Genomic DNA, 22,357 nt, shown 5'->3' with positions numbered 1-22,357 from the left:
ATATTTATTCATCCTCATCTATTCTTCCCCCGTACAACAGAATCTAGATGAAAGGGTCATTAAGATTCTGGTCCCTGTTGTCACTCTGTACTGGGACCAGTGAGTCTGTTCTACAGAGCAGGACGAAGGGAGATTACTGATCATAAGCCTGCAGTACGGAGGCTGGACGTGGAATAAAAACACTGACTTTTACATATCTGGCTGCTTCCGCTGCCAAAAGACTGTAAAATGACAATAATTTATAACTTTATGATGCTTACAACAGGCATAAAGAAGAAGAAGTTGCTCTGCCCCACAAGTGGCACAGTGCTCAAGTGCCTTTTCTGTAATTGTTGAGTGACAAATTGGGGGCTTTGCTCACATGGGGAATTGCTATGATTAGTAGTCACATTTCATTACAATGGGATCATATTATTACTGTTGTAAAAGGGCTTCAAGGACCTTTGCCAAACTCTCCATCGACTGGATGGCTGTTACTGGCAGCAACGTGCTTCCTTCTGTTGGCCCTATTCATTTGTCTAGTCAAATTTGGGAGAGTCACCCTCTTTGATTGTACGCACAGCTGCAAAAATATTATCGACCGCAATTTTCCCTCTGTCTTCTTACAGCTTTAACATTCTTCACAGGTCCCTCTCACCTAGCCAGTTCATATTTCGGTCTGTGTCTCTCTGGAAGAGGGCTTAATGCTGTCAGGACCTCTGCATTTCATCACAGCAGCTATCCTGAGGCAGTGTTGAACTTCTAGATCCATCGAGTTCATTAGCACTTTTATTGATTTTACTTATTTATTGATTGTTTTTATTTTGAAACGTGCCACTTCTTGTACTTCTCTAGGTCTATTGACTGGCCTAACCTGTTTGATTTTTGTATTTATTGCTGTCATTGGTAACAGGTGTTGTATGGGAGGTACAAGTATATGTGCACCTGTTATCGTGTCTTGTGTCACTCCTGAGCAAACTGAAACAAATTCGTAGCAACCTCAGTTTTATATGGCAATAAGACTGAATCTTGGATCTTTCCCTTTCTTTTGAAGGTTAAAAAGCAAGAACAAGAAAGAGAGAGAGGCACAGATAGCTATAGAAAAAAAGCCCATGATTGAGAAAAATCCAGATCTATGGGCGAGTGAAGATATGCTGTTGTGATGTAAGGGCACTTAGTCATTCTGACGGTGTGCAGAGCAGAGGTCTCTCCTAAATTGAATTGGTTTTCCACCGTCAGTATCTTGGATGACTCTGAGCAGAGAGGAAGGGGGGGGGGGATTAATTCAAAATGAGAGACTGGAGTGTATGCTAATGCTGGACGCCGGGCGATAAGGCCACGTGACGCACAGTGCCGCGCCATAGCCTAGGAACCTTGCTCTGATTCACGCACACACCCGCAGACACACCTACACGCAACCACACACACAAGCCCAACCCCATGCTTCTTTCATTCTCTCAGCATGGAGAGAAGAGCCTCTCAAGCTTGTAATTACAGCAATAAATCGCCCTCAGCACACGCCGCACACTGTACTCTCATCAGCACTCATCTGATTCTGCAGGGCCAGGCAAACGGGCATGCATACACACACATAGATACTCTCCCCCAAACACATACACTGGCACCCACAAACTCAATCATGCTGTATAATACGGATATACTCCTTGCTCTGGCTAGCAAAAAAAAAAAAAAAACACTGGCAAGCAAAGCACAATCTCTCTTTTTCCCCTAGGTAAATGGTCCTAGATGAGTGTGTCCCTTTAAACACCTTACTAATGAATTCCAGCTCAATACAACGGTCAATAGATGCCCTTATTTAGCAAATTGTGCCCTAGTTGTCTGCGGTCAACACACACAGGAGAAGCACAAACGCCGGATCAGAGAGAGAGAAACTAACAAAGATTTAGACAGAGTGAAGGATAAAGCAGAATCAGAGAGAGGAATGAACACCAGGGGTTAGAGAGTCATCTCTCTTTCAAATCAATTAATTCAACATGTACAGGTATATTTGAAAATTAGTCTTTACCACTGCCACAGTCAGAAGGAAGAAGGCAAAGAAAGAGAGGAGGCAAGAGAAGCAGGAAGAGAGAGGAAGAAAAGAGACCGAGACAGTATTATAGTAGGCCTGGGTGGTATACCGAAAATTAGCAACATTATGAAATCTCTCACCGACCTAATTTTGTTCATGTCGCTATGTTCGGTAAAAGCTTTCCCTAAGGCTCTTGAGAAAAACTACAATATAAAGTCACATCCACTCAGTGAACATCTGCCTCATCCAGCCTATGAGCTGCATTCAAAACACAAACAGCCTCACTATCCTACCACCCTTGACTGATGACAGTCAAAACTGAAAGAAAACCCGGCACCCAAAGAGGATTCTGTGTCAGCCGTTTGGACACATTTTGGCTCCAGCAAACATGATGCAGAAAAAAGCAAAATGTAAACACTGTCGACAGCAGTCACTACAGAAGGGTCACAAGCAATTTGTTTCACCACTTGAAATATAACCACCTTATCCAAGATGATGAGTGTATGCCAAAGGAGAAAAAAAGAGCCAGCTGACACAAGCTTATTCATTTTGAAAATTCTCAAGAGATGTCAAGCACATTTATTTTTAGCTTCTACTACAGCTGTGATGCTAGTGGTAAATGCGATATTTATGAACCAGGGTAAAAAAAACGAAACAAAACAACACTTTTTTTTGTTTAATGTATCGTTATCGAGGTAAATGTGACAATATATTGTGATATGGATTTGAGGTCTTATCGCGCGGCCCTAGCATATAGTGCAAAGAAGGGAGAAAGGCAAAAAGAGAGAAAGAAACAACAAGAATAGAATACCATGAGAGGAGAGAGGTGTAGGGAAACACAGTAAATCTAATAACAAGGATAGAGAGAATAGATAGGAGTCCCACCTCATGATATACCGATGGTTTGGACAGAGAGGGGATTGTGAAGGAGAGGAGCTTGCTGTTGCCATCTTTGTCCACGATCTCCTGCAAAACCAGACAGAGAGGAAAGGAGGGAGGGAGGGAGTGAAAGGGAGGGAGACAGTTATTTGAGGGAATGGAGGTTTGTTTTTAACAGTCTGGTGCACAATGCTCATCCATATTGATGGTTTGGAAATGTGATTCTGCTTTGCTCACTGGCAAACTGGCATCGAATGCAGAATGCTGCCTTCATAACTTAACCCAGTTGGGCCCTTCTCTGTGGACTGGGGAAAACACTTAGTGGCATACAGTTGACAACTACTGTACAATCCAAGCTGCCTGAAGCAGTAGAGTTATGTGAGAGACCACGCGGCTGGTACATGTTATTGGCTCAGACAGATTAAATGCCACCGCCAGTATCCTCGCCACTCAATTCAAATTTCAGTGTGGTAGGTAACAGGAAGATTAAAGCGTCTCTGAAAATGATCCATTTCAAAAAAATAATGTCCGATTATCTCTAGCAGTCACAATCCAAGTCAAAATGATGTTCAAGTGCATTCAGCGGATGAATCAGGGCAGGGATGTATAGCTGTACCTTTTGCATTTGGCAGGAGTCACTTGTTACTCCTACTTCACTTTGTAAACTGATTATGTGCTTACAAGTCTTGTTTGAAAATCTGCATACTGTGAAGTCAGTTGAGGGGGGCTTGAAGTGCTGAATAAGGGTTATCAGGTTATCATTGTTTCTTCAACATGTGGGCATAGTAGACATTGTTAACCGATTGTAGGACATAGAAATAATCATGTATTCTCTGTGTGTATAACATCCCTCAGTTTTTCCTGGATAGTTTTTGGCAGTTGCGGGAGGTTTGGGTAAATTTGGTTATGAGACCCAGGTTCACTCCTCCAGGATCAGTAGTTATATCATGAAATATGGACAAACGTGTTTTAATTGCAACTGTTTTTTTTTTTTTGGTGGGATGATCGAAGAGATCAGATGATGAATTTCCATTTGATTTCCATCTTTCTAGCTATCTGGGGTCGCTGCAAGAAAATGGATGTAAAGAAAACAATCTATCCATCCACTTGTCCGAGCATCTATAATCCAGGCCTTGGAATGTGTTACCAAACAGGCTTTATCCCTTTATCTCCCATTCCCCCTGACATTCAGTGTACTGCTGGCCCAGGCCTTGTCCTACCCTTCACTGGCTAGCAGTATATCTCTGAATATCTGATGGGACTGCTGAGAGCAAGGCTGTTTATCTGAGCTCAGTAGTCAATGACCATAGCAGAGAGAGGGGTGTGTGTGTGTGTGTGTGTGTGTGTGTGTGTGTGTGTGTGTGTGTGTAGGATGGTATAGATACAGAGTGATAAATTATGCATGAATGTGCCTCTTCCTGCGCTGGCTTACAGGCAGCTCTTTCTACTGATATCTCTAGCTCTTAGCCTATTTCCCCAAGGGTGTTTCCTGGTGATGCAATGTATCTTGGGTCTATCCATTAACCAAGGATTTCCCTATACTGTAGATTGCCTTTCACATTAACAGGCATACTGTGCCTCACTTATGTACTACCTGTATCGGGTCTGAAAGATAAGGATCGACTAACCTCGGGTATGCAGTTTTTTGTCTTTTGCCAGTCCGTTATTGTAAATAAGGCTCTGTTTTCAACTGGTTTAGTTGAAATGGTTAGCTAAAGGTTAGAAGGCTACAAATAAAAAACAATAACAGTGTGACCAGACATGTTCCTAAGAGTAAAGCCTTGCTTCTGAAAAATACCATAGGTACCAATAATCATTCATATCTACCAATAACAAATTCTCCTATGTCTACTATGACGCAGCGCCTCAATATACGATACCAATGCACCTATAAGTGGAATGAGGCATCATAGTCCTTGAAGCCTGATCAAGGTATTTGTCATGTCTAGCTTTCAACACTTTCTGAATTTCAGACTTGAAGAAAGCCATGCGCTATCAGACTCAGAGTTGGGGATGCAACATTAGCCTCCTTTACTGACTGATAGCCATTGATACAGAAACCACTCTAGCCAGGTCAGCTAGGCTGTGGTTGGTATTTTCAGACCAGGTGAGTGGAGAATTAAGCACATATTTTAAAATGGGTTTAAGGTGATGGTGTGGAGACAGCAGCCAATAGTATAGCCATTTATGTCCATAATAATGGTAATAATAACAATAATGTGATCGTTTATTGATCCCCATAAAGAAATTCTCATTTGTTTTGTTCCCCTCCACATGGAGGTCAGAGGTCGGGGTCAGTTACACAGCAGCGTCCCTCAAGCTGCAGGGATTCATTGTTTTGCTTCACCAGGACAGATGCTTGCAGTCACAGGAGCTTGAACTCCTTTTTTCTTATTGTTATATATGTTATTATACTATATATTATGGTATTTCTTATGGTAACATATCCTTTGCGTACTTTCATGTCACAGCTCCCATTTGCAGCCAATTTACATTTGCTATTTTGCATCCTTCCTAGGTAGCATCTAGTTTAATTAAAATGGGGATGCAAAATGGCACAAGAAAACACACCCCATAATGAATGCGTTTAGGATTCACAGAGGCCAAACCTATATCTTGGTATTATTTCCACCTTCACCCCTTCTCCCAATGCCACCACCATGCCCCTGGGGGCCTGGCACCCACCAGGTTATAGATGCCCAGGAGGAGGGCCTCGATGCAGCCGTTGCTCTGGCGGTCCCTGCTGGCCGTGATGCGCAGGTACACCCACACCAGCTCGGGCAGGAACTGCAGGGTGAAGCGTCGCAGGCGGTCTTCAGCACTCCGGTACAGCTCAAACAGCTGGTGGCAGACGGGCTCCAGCAGCTGGATGGGTGGGGAGAGAGACAAAGACACGAAAATGCAAATCAGTATAGGTCGAAAAATTCACTAAAATATACGATATGGAGCTCACTGGCTGATGGATTGGTCCAATAAAACAGTAGTCAATAGGCAAAACTGGTCAAAATTGGATATGAAATCGGAGATGTTTCTGTGTCACTGCTTTACTCAATTCAGTGGGCTCAAATTGATCTATGTCGCTGCTGGACCAAAAATTTGTGTCTGTATCATCAATAGGCAAGAAAAAACCCAGCAAAACGACCATCTTGCTAAGTATTTTCATCTAGTACTGAGTCTTTAAATCTTACTTTTCTTCTAAACTGTGGTGAGTGGAGTGATCTGCCTTTTTTAAAAATAAAAAAACAACAACCTTTGAAACAAATGAAAGTGAAAACGAGTGAAAAGAGGAATCATCTCATCCTGCTGCCAAATGTGCTCACTTGTTTGAAGCAAAATAAGATTTTTATGGCTCAGCACAAAATAGAAATAGTTAAGATGGCCATTTTTTGAAGTGAAAAATACAGTATGACCATGGTGTGTCTTCATCAACACCATAAGGCTATATCACTGGCTCCGTCAGATAAATATGAATGTGTGAGTGTGTTTGGTGATGGATGAGTCCAAACGCAAGTACAGGACGAGGAGGAAGAGAAGGAGTTGATGGAAGAGGAGGAGGAAGAGGAGGAGGAGGAGGAGATGAGCTACAGCTGCCTACTCTGCGCTAACTCACTCAGCCTCCTCCTCCTTTTCCTCTCCTGATTTACTATCCTGATAAACTCCCCTTCTCTCCCACACGCCAACGTCTCCATCTCGGCACTGGCCTACAGATTAGCCTTACTGAGTAGCTACCAGGAATGCATTGAAACAATATCTCCTGCTTTACTGCTTATATGAGGACACAGCTCTTTCAATTCTAGGTGAACATTCAGTGAGAGTGAATCTCATCTGACCCTAAAATGGTGGATTGACAGAGGGAAAGTTTTGCTGCCGGTCAATAGTGGGGGAGGCAGAGAGGAGGATAGGAGCGGAGAGGATAAATCACTACAATGAAGGTCTAGTCAGGTCTAGTCTCACGGGAGCCAGCCGAGGGAATGTGTTTACACTGTCCAGGGGTCAGCCAACTGAGTGCCCGAACAGCACTGCTTTGTGTGTGCGTGTGTGTCGGTGTGTGTGCACTGTGGCTGACCCTGCAATGAGCAGCGTCTCATTATTGAATTTGGCAGGGCATTTGCTCCTCCATTCAATGAGCAAGACACACAAACACACATGAGACATGCACATTTGGCTCTCACTCGCTCTCACACACACACACACACACATATACACACACAGTTCTCTCTCCTGGACCACTTGTCCAATCATTAATGGGGTTGTGCAGCCAGATTGACAACGCTAATGGAATTTAGACCCGTGGATGCCTGACGCCCAAATTCTACCATGAAAGAGAGGGAAAAAAAAGAGGTGAAAAGAGAATTGGAGGCACCAACTGTATCATTAGAGTGAAATTAACGTCCCGTGGCGTTGAGTGCCTCAGGCCTTGGATCAGAAATTGTGTCATTTGTTCCTTTAAACAGAAAATACTAGTTCAGCCTTGCTGATATAGGAAATGCATGGGTGAAAAAAAACAACAAAAACAAAACAGACCTTAGAAAAAACATAGGCGCCTGTATCGTACAGTACACCTATTGGCTTTGTGACCAAAACTGTGTACCTTTGTGTGTGTGTGTGCATGTGTAGTTTTTACTGCGTGGGTAGCAGATGTTCTAGCCTGCCAGAGTGATGTGTGTATGTGTGTGTGTGTGTGTGTGTGTGTGTGTGTGTGTGTGTGTGTGTGTGTGTGTGTATGTGTATAAGGGACACAGGAACACGGTGTGCAATCTCACAGGTAACGTGGCTGGCACTGGCACTGTGCCTGTCCATCATACCCTCTCAGAACACAGCTTGTTTGTGTTTTTGTGTGTGTGTGTGTGTGTGTGTGCCCACGCAGGCACAGTTGTGTGTCAGTTCCCTTCTCCCTGCCAACTGAAGCTACGTCATGTGAGTCATAAGCAACACATTTCCCTGAGCTAAAAACAATCCTACTTGGGACTCCAATGAAAAGCAACTTGGCATTTGCACATAGTAGTACGTGTGTGTGTGCGTGTGTCACCTCATTGTTGGGGTCCTGGATGACTCTGTAGAGTGCTGGCACCAGGGACTTCTTCAGATGAAGGCTGCCTGCGTAGCTGGGAATGTGGGTTTCTGGTAAAGTCTGGGGAGAAAAGACGAGGGAGGAAGATTTGCTGAGCGATGGCACGCGCTTTTTACATTTAGTCACAAGCCTATTCTCTTTCATGGAAATATGAATGTGCTCTTGGCTCGAATCCTAAACGGATTACCTCCATGGGGTAATACAGGACCCATGGTTCATTTTCCTTTGCATCTATCCAAATAGAGTCAATATTATTTCTGTGTGTAGGGGAAGATCCACTCTAAAACACTTTAACACTCTTAAAAATGAACAGCTATTGGTGATGTATCTTGCATTTGTGGGCCCATTTTGTTGTTTGGTGTTGTGTCTAATTGCTGTGGTTAACTAGCCAAATGTAGACAATGTGACGTTACATCAAGATATTTCCAGCACAACTACGTTGGAGTTTAATAGCAGAACAAATTTCACCTATTTAAAACATCAATGGTAAATATTTGGTTTTGTCAGTCAGTCCCTCAGAATCAAAGAGCAAGGGCTTATTCCTAGTGGCATCGTTTTGAATCGATGGTCAACAATCATACAGGGAGAAATCATCAACCATAGGAGATCAATTTCTCCACTGACAGTAGCTTCAATAGACCAGAATGCAATGCAGCCACAAGACATGTTGTGTTTTGAGTAAGTGGTGTGACTCTCGCTTCTTCTTGACTGTAAAACCTCTCACTCTCGCTATCTCTTCACCTACATGTATAACCCACAGCTGAATTAAGTTCACGCTGGGTGTTGTTGAAAGGCATTCTGGGAAATGTAGGAAATCACTAACTGAAGTAGAAGAAGCAGAAGAAACAGGTTGAGGTAAAGTGGGTACACCAATTAAGTAAATGACTTCACAAAATAACTCCTGAAATGCACTGAACTTAATATAAACTGATGATATCCGACAGTGTCAGAGTATCCTAGGGTGGATTTTTCCTTTAAGCGTTGTGTGTTTTCGTCTGCAGGATGACAGGAGGCTGTGATCCCCTCTCGGTACGGCCTCAGTATGGTCAGTTTGGCTGAGGACAGAACACAGTGTGCCCAGCCTGCACTACTCACACACTGACTCACACCATTCCACTTCCCTCACTATCCATCACACACTCCCTCCTCCCTCTCCCTTCATAGGCTCGTGCCTTCCCTTCAGCCCTCCCGCCATTCGCTTTGTAGTTCCTACATCTGACACCGACAACTTCTCATACCGTATTTGCACCCACTGAATTCAATTATATTTCACAAGGGATTCAAATATTACACATGAACGCCCCTCTCTTCGCCGCAGCTCTTACACCCACAGTCTGCGGCTTCTCTGGATAAATGCCTCCCAAGGTTGACGTCCAGGAGTGCATTTCAGTGTCATGAGTCACGCCGGAGAGCAGAGGCGGGCTTTTTACCTTGAATTCTGAGAGCCATTCCTCCACGACGCCACGCTCCGAACCCAGCATCTTCCTCAGAGACCCCCCACCTCGGCTGCCTGGCAGACAGACAGCGAGAGAGAGAGAGAGAGGGAGAGAGAGAAAGAAGGGAGAGAAAGCGCAGGGTGTGAGAGAGGAGGAGACACAGCGGGGAGGGAGGACAGCAAGAGAACAAGCATGGGAGTGGGGAGACGGAGCGGAAAAGAAAGCAGAGCGGACAGAGAGTGTAAGGGAAAGAGAGTAGGAGAGAGCAGTGAGTGCTTATTCAACCATCTGTCCTTTCAATGACATGTTAAGGCCTCCGAGTGTGCAGGCGATGAGTGCGGACGCTGTGATGCCGGCCACGCCATTACATAAGGAGTCACCTCACCTGTCACGACGGACGTGTGATGACATGAACATGAGCCACCACAGCAAGCGTTTATAGGGTTTTCCCCTTGTCTATTTAACTTTTAGGTGACCCACATAAATCGTTTTTCTCCCCACCTCAAACATGACTCGCATATTTTGTTTATTTTGATATTTGATATATTTTGTGATTTCCAAAGCAACTTTCTGCCTCCTGAGGGCAACTGACATCATTGTTCCCTCTTATGAAATCTTGAAACCACCCTTGCTCAGTAACAACCTCACTGGCGATGACGTTACGGACAAAGCCTGCCGAAAACCCAAGGAAAGGCCCTGCCTTAAAAAGAACTCTGTTTACTGTTGATTTTTTTGGCCTTACAAGAATGACTAAAAGCTAGGTATTTGAACTTCCAGAATATTAATACATCTTTTTCATGTTCATAATATTTCAAGAGAGATGAGTTAACAAAAAGACATTTAGTCTCTAGCTTCTTCAAACATAAACATTTTCTAATCTTGGGCTGCGGGCACATTGTCTCCATGGTCTGATTCTCTGTATCCAGGAGCTAAAATTACCCGCAGTGAACTGCCCAAAATAACAAGTCATTGCTCCTTCAGACTTCATCACATGGAAAATATATCCTCATTAATTATCCCATAAAAAGGCTGGCTATGAATGAGGCATGTGTCTCTGTGCATGTGAGAGAGAGACAGATAGGGAGAGAGAACAGTGTGTGTGTCTCTGTGTGTGTGTGTGTGTGTCTGTTTGTGCTAGGTTGGTAGTGTGGGGGGTCGAGCAGCCACAGGCTCCACTGACTGTTTGGATACAGGCTGAGGGTGATAATGCAAGCGACCCAGTGTGCCTAGTCGCCGAAATGACAAAGATCAACTATGCTTATGTAATGGTAGAGAGAGGCTATTCCTCACTCTAAGTGCCTAAACCCTTCCACACAATTGGACACTAACACCCCCACTACTCTAAAGAGTATCATCATAATGCTGCCATTATCAACCTTCAAAAAGCCAAAAGCATAAAACAACATCAACTAGGCCTCTGTAATAACACAGGACAGGAAATTACCTCTTTTTTAAATACAGGTCACAGTGTCCAGTAAAACAAGTAGCCAGCTACTTTGACTGAATGAAGACTTACCCGTCAACTAGATTACCTTTCAGAATGGATGGGAGAGTAGACAACTTAAGCTAGAGCTTAAATTTACCAGCTGGTAGGTGGTATTAATTTCCCACTGTGACGGCAAGTAGGCTATACACCGTGAATCTGTGGTAAAACCAATGTGAAAAAAAGTGGCATAACATCATGGTTACAAATCCCCTCCATTTCTGAGAATCCCTAAATCTAACCTCAATAACAAGGCCATGTGCTGAGTGAGTCATGGTCACACTGGAGCCTTTCTGAAAACACTGAGCCAACAATCAAGATAACAGCCATCCTCCACATGCTGTATGCCTTATCTTCTGATAAAAAAAAATAAAAAAAATCTCAAAGTTTGTGCCGTTCCTCCAGGTCATTCCAAGGGCATGATACCACTTTAAAATCGTCAGAAAATTTGTTTTCCAGACGCGGGTTTGGTTCCTTACTTGCGTCACCCATGTTCAGCTGCATTAGCTTTTGAGCCCTTGCCCTTAGAAAAACTGTCTTGCTCAACAGCTTGCTGTGGTTTTGACTTGATAGGATTAGGGATTAGGACTAAATGCATATATTTTCATTTCAAAGTAGGAGGATCACATTTACAGTTTCAGGCAATAGCTTCTGTTAGATTAGTCGGCTGCATGCAAGGTAGTCTCCCCCACCCAAAGTACTTGAGTTGATTCTGTTACCTGCTCCTGCATGCTTCAACACAATTCTGAATCATCTCAAACTAAAATTGAGATATAAGGATACATTGCTAATGAGAGCCATGTGAAACTGTGCCACTTATTTGATGCCACATCCATGGTATTGCACAGATGCCATTGTCTAAGGCAAATGATGGAGTTATATAACTAGAGACTCTTAAGTTATGGCACTAAGATCTGAACAATTCACTGATCTCACTGCCCTGGGTCCTTGGGTACAAAATATTCTGGTTATTACGAATAATGAGATTATGGTGACAGTTAAATTAAAGCATCTTACATGGTTCCCCCTATAACGTGGGCTTTATTTGATAGTTGGGTTAATGTATTCATAGAAGGATGTGACACATTGACATCTAGCCCGCAGCCATTTCCATAATCAGACAAAACCTGTCTCACCATATTGTACAATTTGTTTTGGCATTCATTATTTTTCATGTTTATGCATTTACAGACTGCCTTTGATGCAAGGGGTATTATTCTCAGTGTTAGCTGAAAGCAGAAGATGCCATAATGTACTGTGTGTGCATGTGACACGTGAGTTTGTGTAAGCAAACACACTGCAGCTGCCTCTGGGTCAGCTTCCTCTGTGAACCTTTTGACATGTGCACATTAAAAAAACGGAATGAAATCAGACTAAGGTGTTTACATGGACAAATAAAGCGACAGACTGAGCAAAAATCTAGGGGCCAGATGCATAAAACCTGAGAGTAAAGAGTGAAAATCTGTGTATGCACAAAATTAGAAACATGCATACACAGTCTTTTGTCAGATTTATAAAACCCTGCTTACGAGGTGTTCACGCATTGTTCATTTTATAAATCTCAAGTCATTGTGAAACTGCTGCACAAACCTAATGCCCACTCCCACAATTAGCCATAAATGGATGTCGACACACCCCTAACCCTTTAATCTGCCTCTCACATACAGTAAATGCCAGTCATCATCATGCGCCAGAAAGTCAGCAGAGCCTCTAAAGACTCATTCTCTCCTTAGTCTTGCACTGGCAATGTCCTCTAACAGCGCCAAAGCAGCCACTGTATCATTACGCCCATTATGCACTGCTATATTATGAGACACAATAGCCTATTGACTGATAACACAAGTGGAGGTCTACTTTATCATCAGAATAGGTGTGTTGTTCTTATTCTATAAATGTTATCATCATGAAACTCTATTTAAGACCTAATAGGCTACTAATTTCACAAGGTGCACTGAAAAGATTAAAGCTCCAAATGAACTCCACTTTGCTATATTATGCTCAGTGCAGCTGACTCAAAAGTCTGTGTGCGCATATTGTCACGGCACGCTATGTTTAAAATTAATTCTGATTTCTGTGTGAAAAGTTGGCCTATATGCATACTTTTTGTGCGTATGCATCATCTATACATCTGGCCCTTGGTGTGGTGATTGGGTAATGCTTACATCAATCATGACCTTACTCTGATTAAGATAATCAAGACGATAATCAGAAGTTGTTTATATGACAACTGCTATAGTCTCAGTATTGTTTTAACACTAGCCAAGCCAATCATTTCACTTCTGTTTTGAATTATAGAATTGAAATATCTAAGCTTTCAAAATGTGAAAATGTCCATGGCTTTTCCTCAACCCACTTTCTATACAAAACCAGTGTTGGTAGATTTTCTAAATCACGCAAGGAAATAGTAGTTTTAATTATATTTGCCACCTTTAATTGACAGCTTGTTGGCCTTCTCTCAGACCCCCAAATCCACCAGCCTGTCTAGACTTAATCAAGTTAAGACTGCATGTAAGCGCAGCCACTGCATCCAATGAATTTTAACTAGTACTACCTATCCGATTCCGTCAGACCACAACATTCCTGGTAGAGTACTTAGAGGTTACCCATCTTGAACAAATCCAACATAAAACGACACATGACTCTGAATTGTGCAGATAAGCCTGAGAATGTTACAAAACAGGCTTAGAGGAGCAAGATGTCCGATTTGCTCTGAGACGGGAGGAGAGTGAGCGATCAAGTTCCCCGCTCACAGCAGATGGAGATCTGAACGATTCATATCTTTTTGTATGAGCAGATTCCTTTAATCTGGGTGTGTGAATTGAAAGGCCCCGTTAAGAGAGCTTGTTCAGCTCTTCATGAAAGGCTGACTCATTCATTTCCTTTGCCTTGTCAAGCTGTCAAAGACTCAGTGAAGGGAAATTCTCCATGGGCAGGGCAGGATTATCAGTTACCATGGGAACTGTAGCCAAGTGACACTCAGGCAGTGCCAAATCTTCACCAACAAGACCACGTCCGCTTTGTAAAATCAACTTGGATACTGATGTCAGAACTGCATAATGTAGGAAGGTGCTGTAAGTGGCAGGTAAGGGATAAGCCAATAAACACACCATCACAATTAAAATCTAAGATGCTAAAAACAAAAAGATGTGTCATTTTCCACATGGAAGTGGCACCATCACGCTTTGGGGTGAGGGCCTAATAATGTTTAGTTCAGTTGTAGTTTTAGGTTATTTGCACAGTTAAGAAACATGAAAGTGAGGTGATAAAAACAGTGATAAAATGGGATGACAAAAAATGACTACTTTGTGCAGGTGAGAGAAAATCCCCCCGAAGTGCTTATAAAAACATCTCACCTCAAGAAACAAAAAAAACACAAGCAAAAACAAGTCAAACAAAAAAATATCAAAATGATAAGGAAACAGCGGAAGTGGATGACAGAATTTAAATGAGAACAAAACCCAATGTGGTTGAAAATGGTAGAACAACATCATGCATAAAATGACGAGGGAAATAAAATACATTTAAGAAGCCTCAATGAAGAAAATGAAATCATAACTGAAAACAAAACAAAACAAACATAATCCCCAAAACAGAGGATCAGTAACTATCAATAAGATGTGAGCCTGTTTGAGAGGCAGGTTGGTGACCCGCGCCCCTGTGCTTACCTCACTGTCCCAGAACTCAGATCTCCACTGGGAGAGGCAGACGGTTCTCCACACTGTCACACATCTGTCAATCGCTGAGGGTCACCTGCACAACAAGAGCGAACAAATCATCTGTCAATCAGACTGTCACGGGAAGAGTGATCATGTCGGCATTTAAAGCAATATTTAAACTGAAATGTGTTTAACTGGGGGAGGTCCTGGAATTAACTTTTACCTGTTACGCTTTTATTTCCTAAGGACCAGTAAAACATCATCATCTATACATCTACAGCACACTGCTCAGTCAAACAAGCATGGTCACCAAATAGAAAAGTCAGAAAGAAGGTTATTAATGACAATAATTTGTGGAGCAAGGGATTTGTGATTTTTGGTCACCCACTGTTGCAAAAGTCTGGTGTGAAAATCTCCTTTGCTACAGCGTCCATCAGGCTATTTGAGTGGGTAATTTTGACAATGTGTCAGCCGCAAAAAAAGTAATCGTAAGGCAATTAAGTAACGTAATGATTACATTACAGAGATGTCAATTTGAACTGGATTGTGATTATCTGATGAGTAGTCAATTTGCTCCAAATATTTTACTTTCCAGATTTGTAAAATTCAAGGACATGGTAGATTCTTACTGAATTAAGGTTTTATTGTCCCACAAAAGGGAAATTCTATTTGCAGTAAATGTTAAACATACATTATACATGATAAATAACCACTCAAGACAATCGTCTGCCTGCACAGCAGCTGACAAGACCAAGACTCAAAAACCACCTGCCAGTTGCTACAACAGCAACACCCTTCACTAAAAGATCCTTTGTTTAAACTTGTTTTAGTATGAAAGACCATTGCTGTGACGCATCAGTCTGAGAAGCCTTGCTGACAGGCCTCATTTTAGGGCACAGACCACAAGACGCATTTTTGTTTCATCCTTGTCTTGTCCACATTGTTTAAAATGGAAATTATGCATTTTTTTCCATGTGACACTACGCTGAACATTATTTTCAGGCATGGTGCATCGCATTACAACAGTCAGCTGGCAGACTTGTTGTTTTCGCCTGCTAAAAGTGCATCTGGATCTGGATCCACACCCTTTGTGTTTACTTGGCAGGGTGAATCAACACCAAGGCTACAGTGACACACAAGAAGATGCTGAACAGAGTCCGCTCCGAGCCGCTGCCTCTCTCTGAGAGTCTGACACTGCCACATCATTTAGAGCTCCACTTGACGTTAAGCATTTCAAGCATAGCCTTGTGTTTATCTGAAGGACACTTACATTAACAATCCATCACAAAGAGTCAAGTAAATTATCATGCAGAACTCCCATCTGTCGAGAATGATACGTACACCCTCTCTATCTATCGAAAGCTCTACAGAAGCTATTTATTTTCCTTTGCCAGATAAAGCAGACTCATTTCGTATGACTCACCAAGGCTGAAGTGAATAGTGGCTCTAGGTTAGGTGAGCAAAGCATAGGAAGGGACAAGTGATGAATAATGCAACGTAAACAAACCCAGTTGGTAAACTCTTCTGCGTATGGATTAGATAACAAAAGTGATAGAATCATGTAATTTACACCCAAGGCCCGATGGGGAGACATTTTGGGTTCACCGATTCCTTGGCACAATAGACCCAGAGCCTCTATTAAATGAGGTAAACTTCCTTCAGTATGGTATAAATTATGGCTTAGAACAGTCAAATGTACCAAGCGACACTGAAACTGTTTTCCAGAGAGGAATTTTTGAAATATGTGCTGTCCAAGGTTTTCTGTTGCCTACAGCGACAGTGTCACTTCTGAGGCGGCGGGTGTTGTTGTGACTGGAGCATTTACTTTCTGATTCGTCTGGTCATTGTCGAAAAAGAGAACGTCAGCAGGTGTGAACATTAACTTTCAGATGATTCAATTTGTAAAGGGATATGTAGACTATGTGGGCAGAACTTGAAAATAAACTGGAGATTTTTCTCCTTCGGAAAAAAAAAAATGAATAGACAACTTGCTCGGTTTAAAAACAAGGCCAAGCTCCCTTATGGCTGTGTCCACTGCTTGGTCCAAATGATGGGCATCAGTTTTACATAGTATAGTATAGTGAAGGATATCTATTTTCCACAGGGTTAGGTTTCTTATTGATCATACCCATTTTTGTCTACACAATCTAGAAGATAGTCATTTCTTTCCAGCATTCATGTGTTATTGCAAGTTTTCAACCCTATTTCACCAGTTACCACATCAATGTTTTCCAGTTTACAGCATTATCTGTTTTGGCACACATGCAGGTAAAAGGAATCAGCTTTTTGTGGCATTTGTCCCAAGACTTCTGATCCATGTAGCTGAGAATATACACTTTTGTCTCTAAAGGAACTTCTGTTTTAGTGATAGTGGAAACTGTTTTAATGACAGTGGGCCAAAGTTTTGGGGCAATTCCATACCATGCGAATAAATTGTCAACATTAACTTTTGCAACGCCAATCTGTGCCTGCAATGGAATAATGTATTAGTATGGAGTTTCCTGGGGGTCATTTAAGTTCAGTGTATAAATTTGAAGTGTTTGCATAAAATGTCTAATTCTGTTTAAAACAAAGTCCTCCAAATTTTCTGACATGCTTCTAAACTTAGCGTTTCACTTAGATCCTTTCAGCATGTTGCAACAGCATGGCAATTAGATTGATCTAAATTCTCCAAAAAAGTGTATATTTGTCTAACTACAAGTTAGACTTACTGATTTTGTTGATGTTTTTTTCCACTTCAGTTAGTCCTCTGACCTTCTGCGGTCTATAATTTGACTAAAACTAGATTAGAAATTCCTTGTTTTGTACACCAAATTCTTCTACAATGAATGGATCGGATATCTTTGATAGGCCTTTGAATTTACAGCCCTTATTCATAAAATGTCTCCCATTGTTCAACAACCCCCACCTCTGCATTTTTCAATACTCAGCCCTATAACATACTGAATAGAGCAAGGAGGAGGTGTGTAAGAGCATAACGTCTCTCTGAACACTATTCAGAGAGTGCAAGGCAAGTGAAAGCGACTGACATCCTTTGAGCTGCAGTGGACTGGTCTTTACGTTTCTGCACAGGTCAGACGACATTTCATAGATAGCTTGGATTATGACTGGTGAGTTATACGATGGTTTGAGATAAAAGGACATGGATGTTGTCCAAACTATTTCAGTCTTACCAAAAGAGCATTTGCCTGAAGTCTAGTTATACAGACCTGACCAAAAAGCCACAGTGTCAATATAAACCTATTCTAGAATAAATAAGATTAAACATCTGCCTATGGCTGGTCCATTGGGAGAAAAAGCAGAGATAACAATTCTGTTCTCCCTTCTGGTTACAACCGTGAATAATTAGCTGGAACCGTACTTGGGGACTATAATGTAATTCTCCCCACCCTGCATCCATCTCATCCCAGTGTTTGCGTGTCCCGTGACAACAACGTTCCCCAGCCAGCCTCTTTGTAGGCTAAATGTGTCGTACGCCTAATGAGGCCTGGCGAATGACAATAAGCAAACTTTCCTTCAAGGGCCACTCTTCCTCCATACAGGACCTGCTCATTGTCCTGTGCTGGAGCTCCGAAGAGAATAGGAGAGTGCCAACCCATCCTGTTTACGGCACTTCAAACCCCACAACACAATGACATGGCTAAACACTCTGAAACGGTGCTTATGGTTGTAATGAGGCCAACAATTGTATTCAGTTTCGATACAGAGCAGTCACTGAGTCTGCACATAGTAAGTAAAATTAAAGTATAAATTTGCAGTTTTGCAATGGCAAGATTTTTTTTGCAAAATTAACAAATAGCCACAAATAAAGCAACTAATAATTTTGGCCAATCAAACACTACATTTTCATAATAATTTTGTAATTTGTATTGCATTTGTTGCTCTGATAGGCCTGCCCAAGTAAATTAACAGCCCGTCAAGTACTTTTTTGTTTTGGATTCATTTCGGGTGCCATGACGCACTTACCAATACACAGGATTTGATGTTGCAATCCATGATGCTGGTGGTTCTCGCTGATGTAGTTTTCACACAATCAAGGATTAATATTGCCAAGCTGAGCGCTGAGAGCGTGTCTGTGCTGATAGAAACTGAATGGAGAGACAGTATGAAACGTAGCCTTGATAATCAGATGGAAGTATAATAGTCAGCTAATGCTGCAATGCCATTAGCTTATACTGGATTGAAAGACTTTAGTGCCTGAAAAAATATGAGTTACTTGGCTTGCTAAATGAAACGTCAATAACTAGTCGTGAATACCCCGGCTAGTATACAACCCTATGGCTGAACATTATTCTCAAATATTACAGTATGGGGAATGACTGAGTCTTCAACTACATAAAATGTTGTCTTGTTATTAAAGTCTTTTCCTACATTTTTCAAGGTAAACCTTGGACTGCGCAGAGGATGGGGACAAAAAAAAGTGTACCTGTTACATAATGTCACCATAAGTAAAGATGTCTGTTACAGGGCTCTCTGGTGATTTTTACTGTGATTTTTTCCCCAAAGGCCATATGTTGCACCTGAATAGAAAAATGTATGAACCATTAGAAAGGAATTCAGAAGTATACTATAAAAAATATTCATTCCTTCATTACATTTCCACAATTTCCCCTTAAGGTTAAGGTTCTAACACAGCATGAATTTATCTTTAGGATTAACTTATTCAACTAAAATGGTGGCACCTTTCACGCCACCACTGACTAATAGAGACCAGCTGAGCGAAGGCCACAGTGTGGCCCATTCAGGCAGATATTGAGCGCCATGTGTTGAGTTGTTCCAACTCCACATATGAGGGAGGGGAAGGAACTGCTCACTATCCACACTCAATAGGGGGAACAGTGGGGGGGTTGTTTCCATGTTGGAGACTACAGCCTAGGCAGTCTCATGACTGAAGGCTTACTATGGCGGTGCTATGAAGCAGCGGTTAGTCAAGGTGGTTAAAGAGGAACCCTTTTATACAATCAGTGAAGTCAGGGCTAAAAAAAGGAAACAATAACATAAGATTAACATCTCTGATGCTGCTAGTCTCTCCACCTGGGCATGGCTGCTGTGTATGTGGGTGTCTCTGTCTATCTATCAGTATGCTGTTGGGGGAAGGAGAACCAGCATAGCTCATTCCATCAGAGTATGTGTGTGTGTGTGTGTGTGTGTGTGTGTGTGTGTGTGTCATCTTCTCTTCTCCTACCCTGCTGCCAGCCATGCCTCGGCAGCCCACGCACTGTCTGTTAGCCAGTCCTCTCTCCTGCTGGCTGCCAAGACATGCAGGACTAGCAACACCAACAGCATGCTAATCAACACGCAGCACTCCTCCCTAAACAAACACTACAAGTGCGCTAATCAAATCAATTCTATGACAGACCCCATGCTTCTACGCTAATCCCAGCCTGCCCTTCTGTGTGTGTGTGTGTGTGTGCGCGCGTTTTCCCTCCATGTCTTATGTCAGCGTAAAAAAACCTCTCCATTTAAAGCTGAATACATTAAGTGGCAGCGTCAAGTACGACTGATGATTACGCTGATTAAAGAAAGTATTGCCAACAGGTGCCACATTAGCGACAATGCCGCAGAGGCCCGCAGCTTTAGCCTGCACTCCATCCCCGAGTAGCTGGAGTCTACTTTCAAATGAGTACTTGAATGGAAGGCTCCCTCAAGCACCCAACACAACACACATCATTCATTACAGAGAGATGAATCATGCGAGTATCCATCACTAAGTGACTCATTAAACTTGTGTAAACAAACACAGGGTTACAACCCTGTAAAACACAGAGAACCACTCTGTAGCACAGCTCCACCCAAAATAGGGAGATAGACCTGGCTCATTTACGTAGCTCGCCGTTTTCTCTGTGTTCGGTGGGGATGTTGGGGACGTTTTAGGTGTTGTTTTCAAGTCTGTCCCTGTTGTGAGTCACTGGGTCACACTGGGCGACTCGTTCGTCAAACTGAAATACAATTATTCATTTCACATTTGCTCTAGCAGTGGTGGCAGTTTTCTTGTTATTGTGTCTCTGCTGAATGAAGCTAGAGGAAACACAAGTAGTTTCTTCCATGAACACCACTCACATATTTGACACAGCCTACACTTATTCTTGGGGTGTCGTGTTACAAGAGCTTTCCAAAGAGCATTCACCCAGCTGCTATGAGATTGACAAGATATGAAGAATCATTTCCCCACTAAGTCAACCACCAATGTTTTTCCATCACCATAACTGTTGTGTAGGCACCTAAGAGTTTTACAAGCCACCTAAAAGAAAATGTGAAATGCTCTACTGTGTAAATTTTAGCTTTACCTTTAACAGGCCCTTTGGACATTCAATAGTGCATTTTCCTTGCTTGAGGCTTCTGATTCTGGTCCAATAGCCTTCTTCTTTCTAAATGTGTTGTGTAATGAGAAACTCTTCAACAACTCCCATCCCAACACAACACCCACTACAGTGACAACACTAACACCTAGGCTAAGCCAGGGAAGCCTTGAACTATTAACTATCAAACAGGTAGACGGGGTACAATCCTATTCAGTCTCCAGACTGCTGGATGCCTCTTATTTTCTGCTAATTTCTGGTTATACAGGCCTGGCAAGACATTATCGGCAATAATAAATGATCAAATATCCCCAGGGGTAGTCAAAACAAACCCTATTCCAGTTCATACCAGGTAAGAACACATGAGGAAGCAGCTGAATATGAGCACCAGATCAGACTGTGGTTTGCCCTCATTTCATTTTGTTATGCTAGGTTTTCCAAGCGTGAGTAACTGCTGAATATTAGATGTCAACATCCGTCTCTTTATACCCATAAAACTGTAACAACAAACAACATACTCATAAAACTGTACGTTCTGGGGTTGTTTCCTGTAGTTTGTACGATTACGTTCTCACTGATACCTGGATTTTCAGGCGGACTCTGCAGTTATTTGGTGCCAGCTGAGTTCAAACAGCATCTCTCTGGTGTGTGTGAATGCACCCTTAGTTTCGGTGTCTATTACATGGGGTGATGAGGACGGTGCGATGGCACTGTTTACATTTCTTCTGGAGCTGCTATGAGCAGCTTTGTAATGATGACCTGTTACTCTATTTACACACACGGTTACACACTTCTTTTTTATAAATCCCCCGATCAGATACATGATCCTATTAAGTCACGGGCCACTTCATAAATAAAGTATTTTTAGTAGGGATGCACCGATGCCACTTTTTCAATGCCGTTACCGATTACGAGTATGAAAGTTTAAGTATCGGCCAATACTAAGTACCGATCCGATCCATTACTTTTACTGAACAGTGCAGGCTTACTTCCTTAGTTTGGGGTCAATGGACAAAATTATTGAGATAAAATCCTTGTTTTTCCCACTGTTTGAGAAATACAGGCTTCTATGTGCCACAAATGCATAAAATCAAGACAGTTTGCTTTTATTTCTTACATGTTACTCATGGCTTTCGGTATCAGATTTTAGTCTTGGGTAAAATCTCTGATACCGATACCAGTATCGGTATCGGTGCATCCCTAATTTTTAGTCCAACCAGGAGTACGGGCAGAAAAATAAAAAGTGCAAATGTCAGTTCAGCAAACCCTCAAACATTGTATCTGTGTTTATTTGTATTTTTTTTAAGCATTTCTGTTATTAAAGAAAATAATTTTTACTGAAAATTGAACTATGAAAATAATTTGTTGTAGCCCTTCTTAATCACAAGTCGGTACTTTGTGTATAAAGTCATCAATCGATTAATCGTTGTAATAATTGTCTGATTAATCGATAATTAAAATAATCGCTTGTTACAGCCTTATACGACTATGTGCTTGTTCAGTGAGGAAACCATACTTGAGCCTC

General features: G+C 42.1%; 1 protein-coding gene across 2 annotated transcripts in view; it reads right to left on the bottom strand.

Annotated features, from left to right (window-relative positions):
- LOC139926607 (hyccin 2) overlaps positions 1–22,357 on the bottom strand; it is a 47,408-nt gene that overhangs the window by 14,736 nt on the left and 10,315 nt on the right. For both annotated transcript variants that reach the window (XM_071918370.2, XM_071918371.2), the window contains exons 2-6: positions 14,543–14,627; positions 9,389–9,468; positions 7,917–8,018; positions 5,573–5,752; positions 2,894–2,974 (exon numbers count right to left, since the gene is read on the bottom strand). In XM_071918370.2, the coding sequence (XP_071774471.1) occupies positions 2,894–2,974; positions 5,573–5,752; positions 7,917–8,018; positions 9,389–9,439 (414 nt within the window). In that variant the 5' untranslated portion in view covers positions 9,440–9,468; positions 14,543–14,627. The remainder of the gene's footprint in view (positions 1–2,893; positions 2,975–5,572; positions 5,753–7,916; positions 8,019–9,388; positions 9,469–14,542; positions 14,628–22,357) is intronic.

Source organism: Centroberyx gerrardi, chromosome 10, assembly GCF_048128805.1.
Source record: "Centroberyx gerrardi isolate f3 chromosome 10, fCenGer3.hap1.cur.20231027, whole genome shotgun sequence".
NCBI lineage: Eukaryota > Metazoa > Chordata > Actinopteri > Beryciformes > Berycidae > Centroberyx > Centroberyx gerrardi.
The sequence above is the reverse complement of the archived record's forward strand: the minus strand, read 5'-3'. Positions and strand labels throughout refer to the sequence as shown.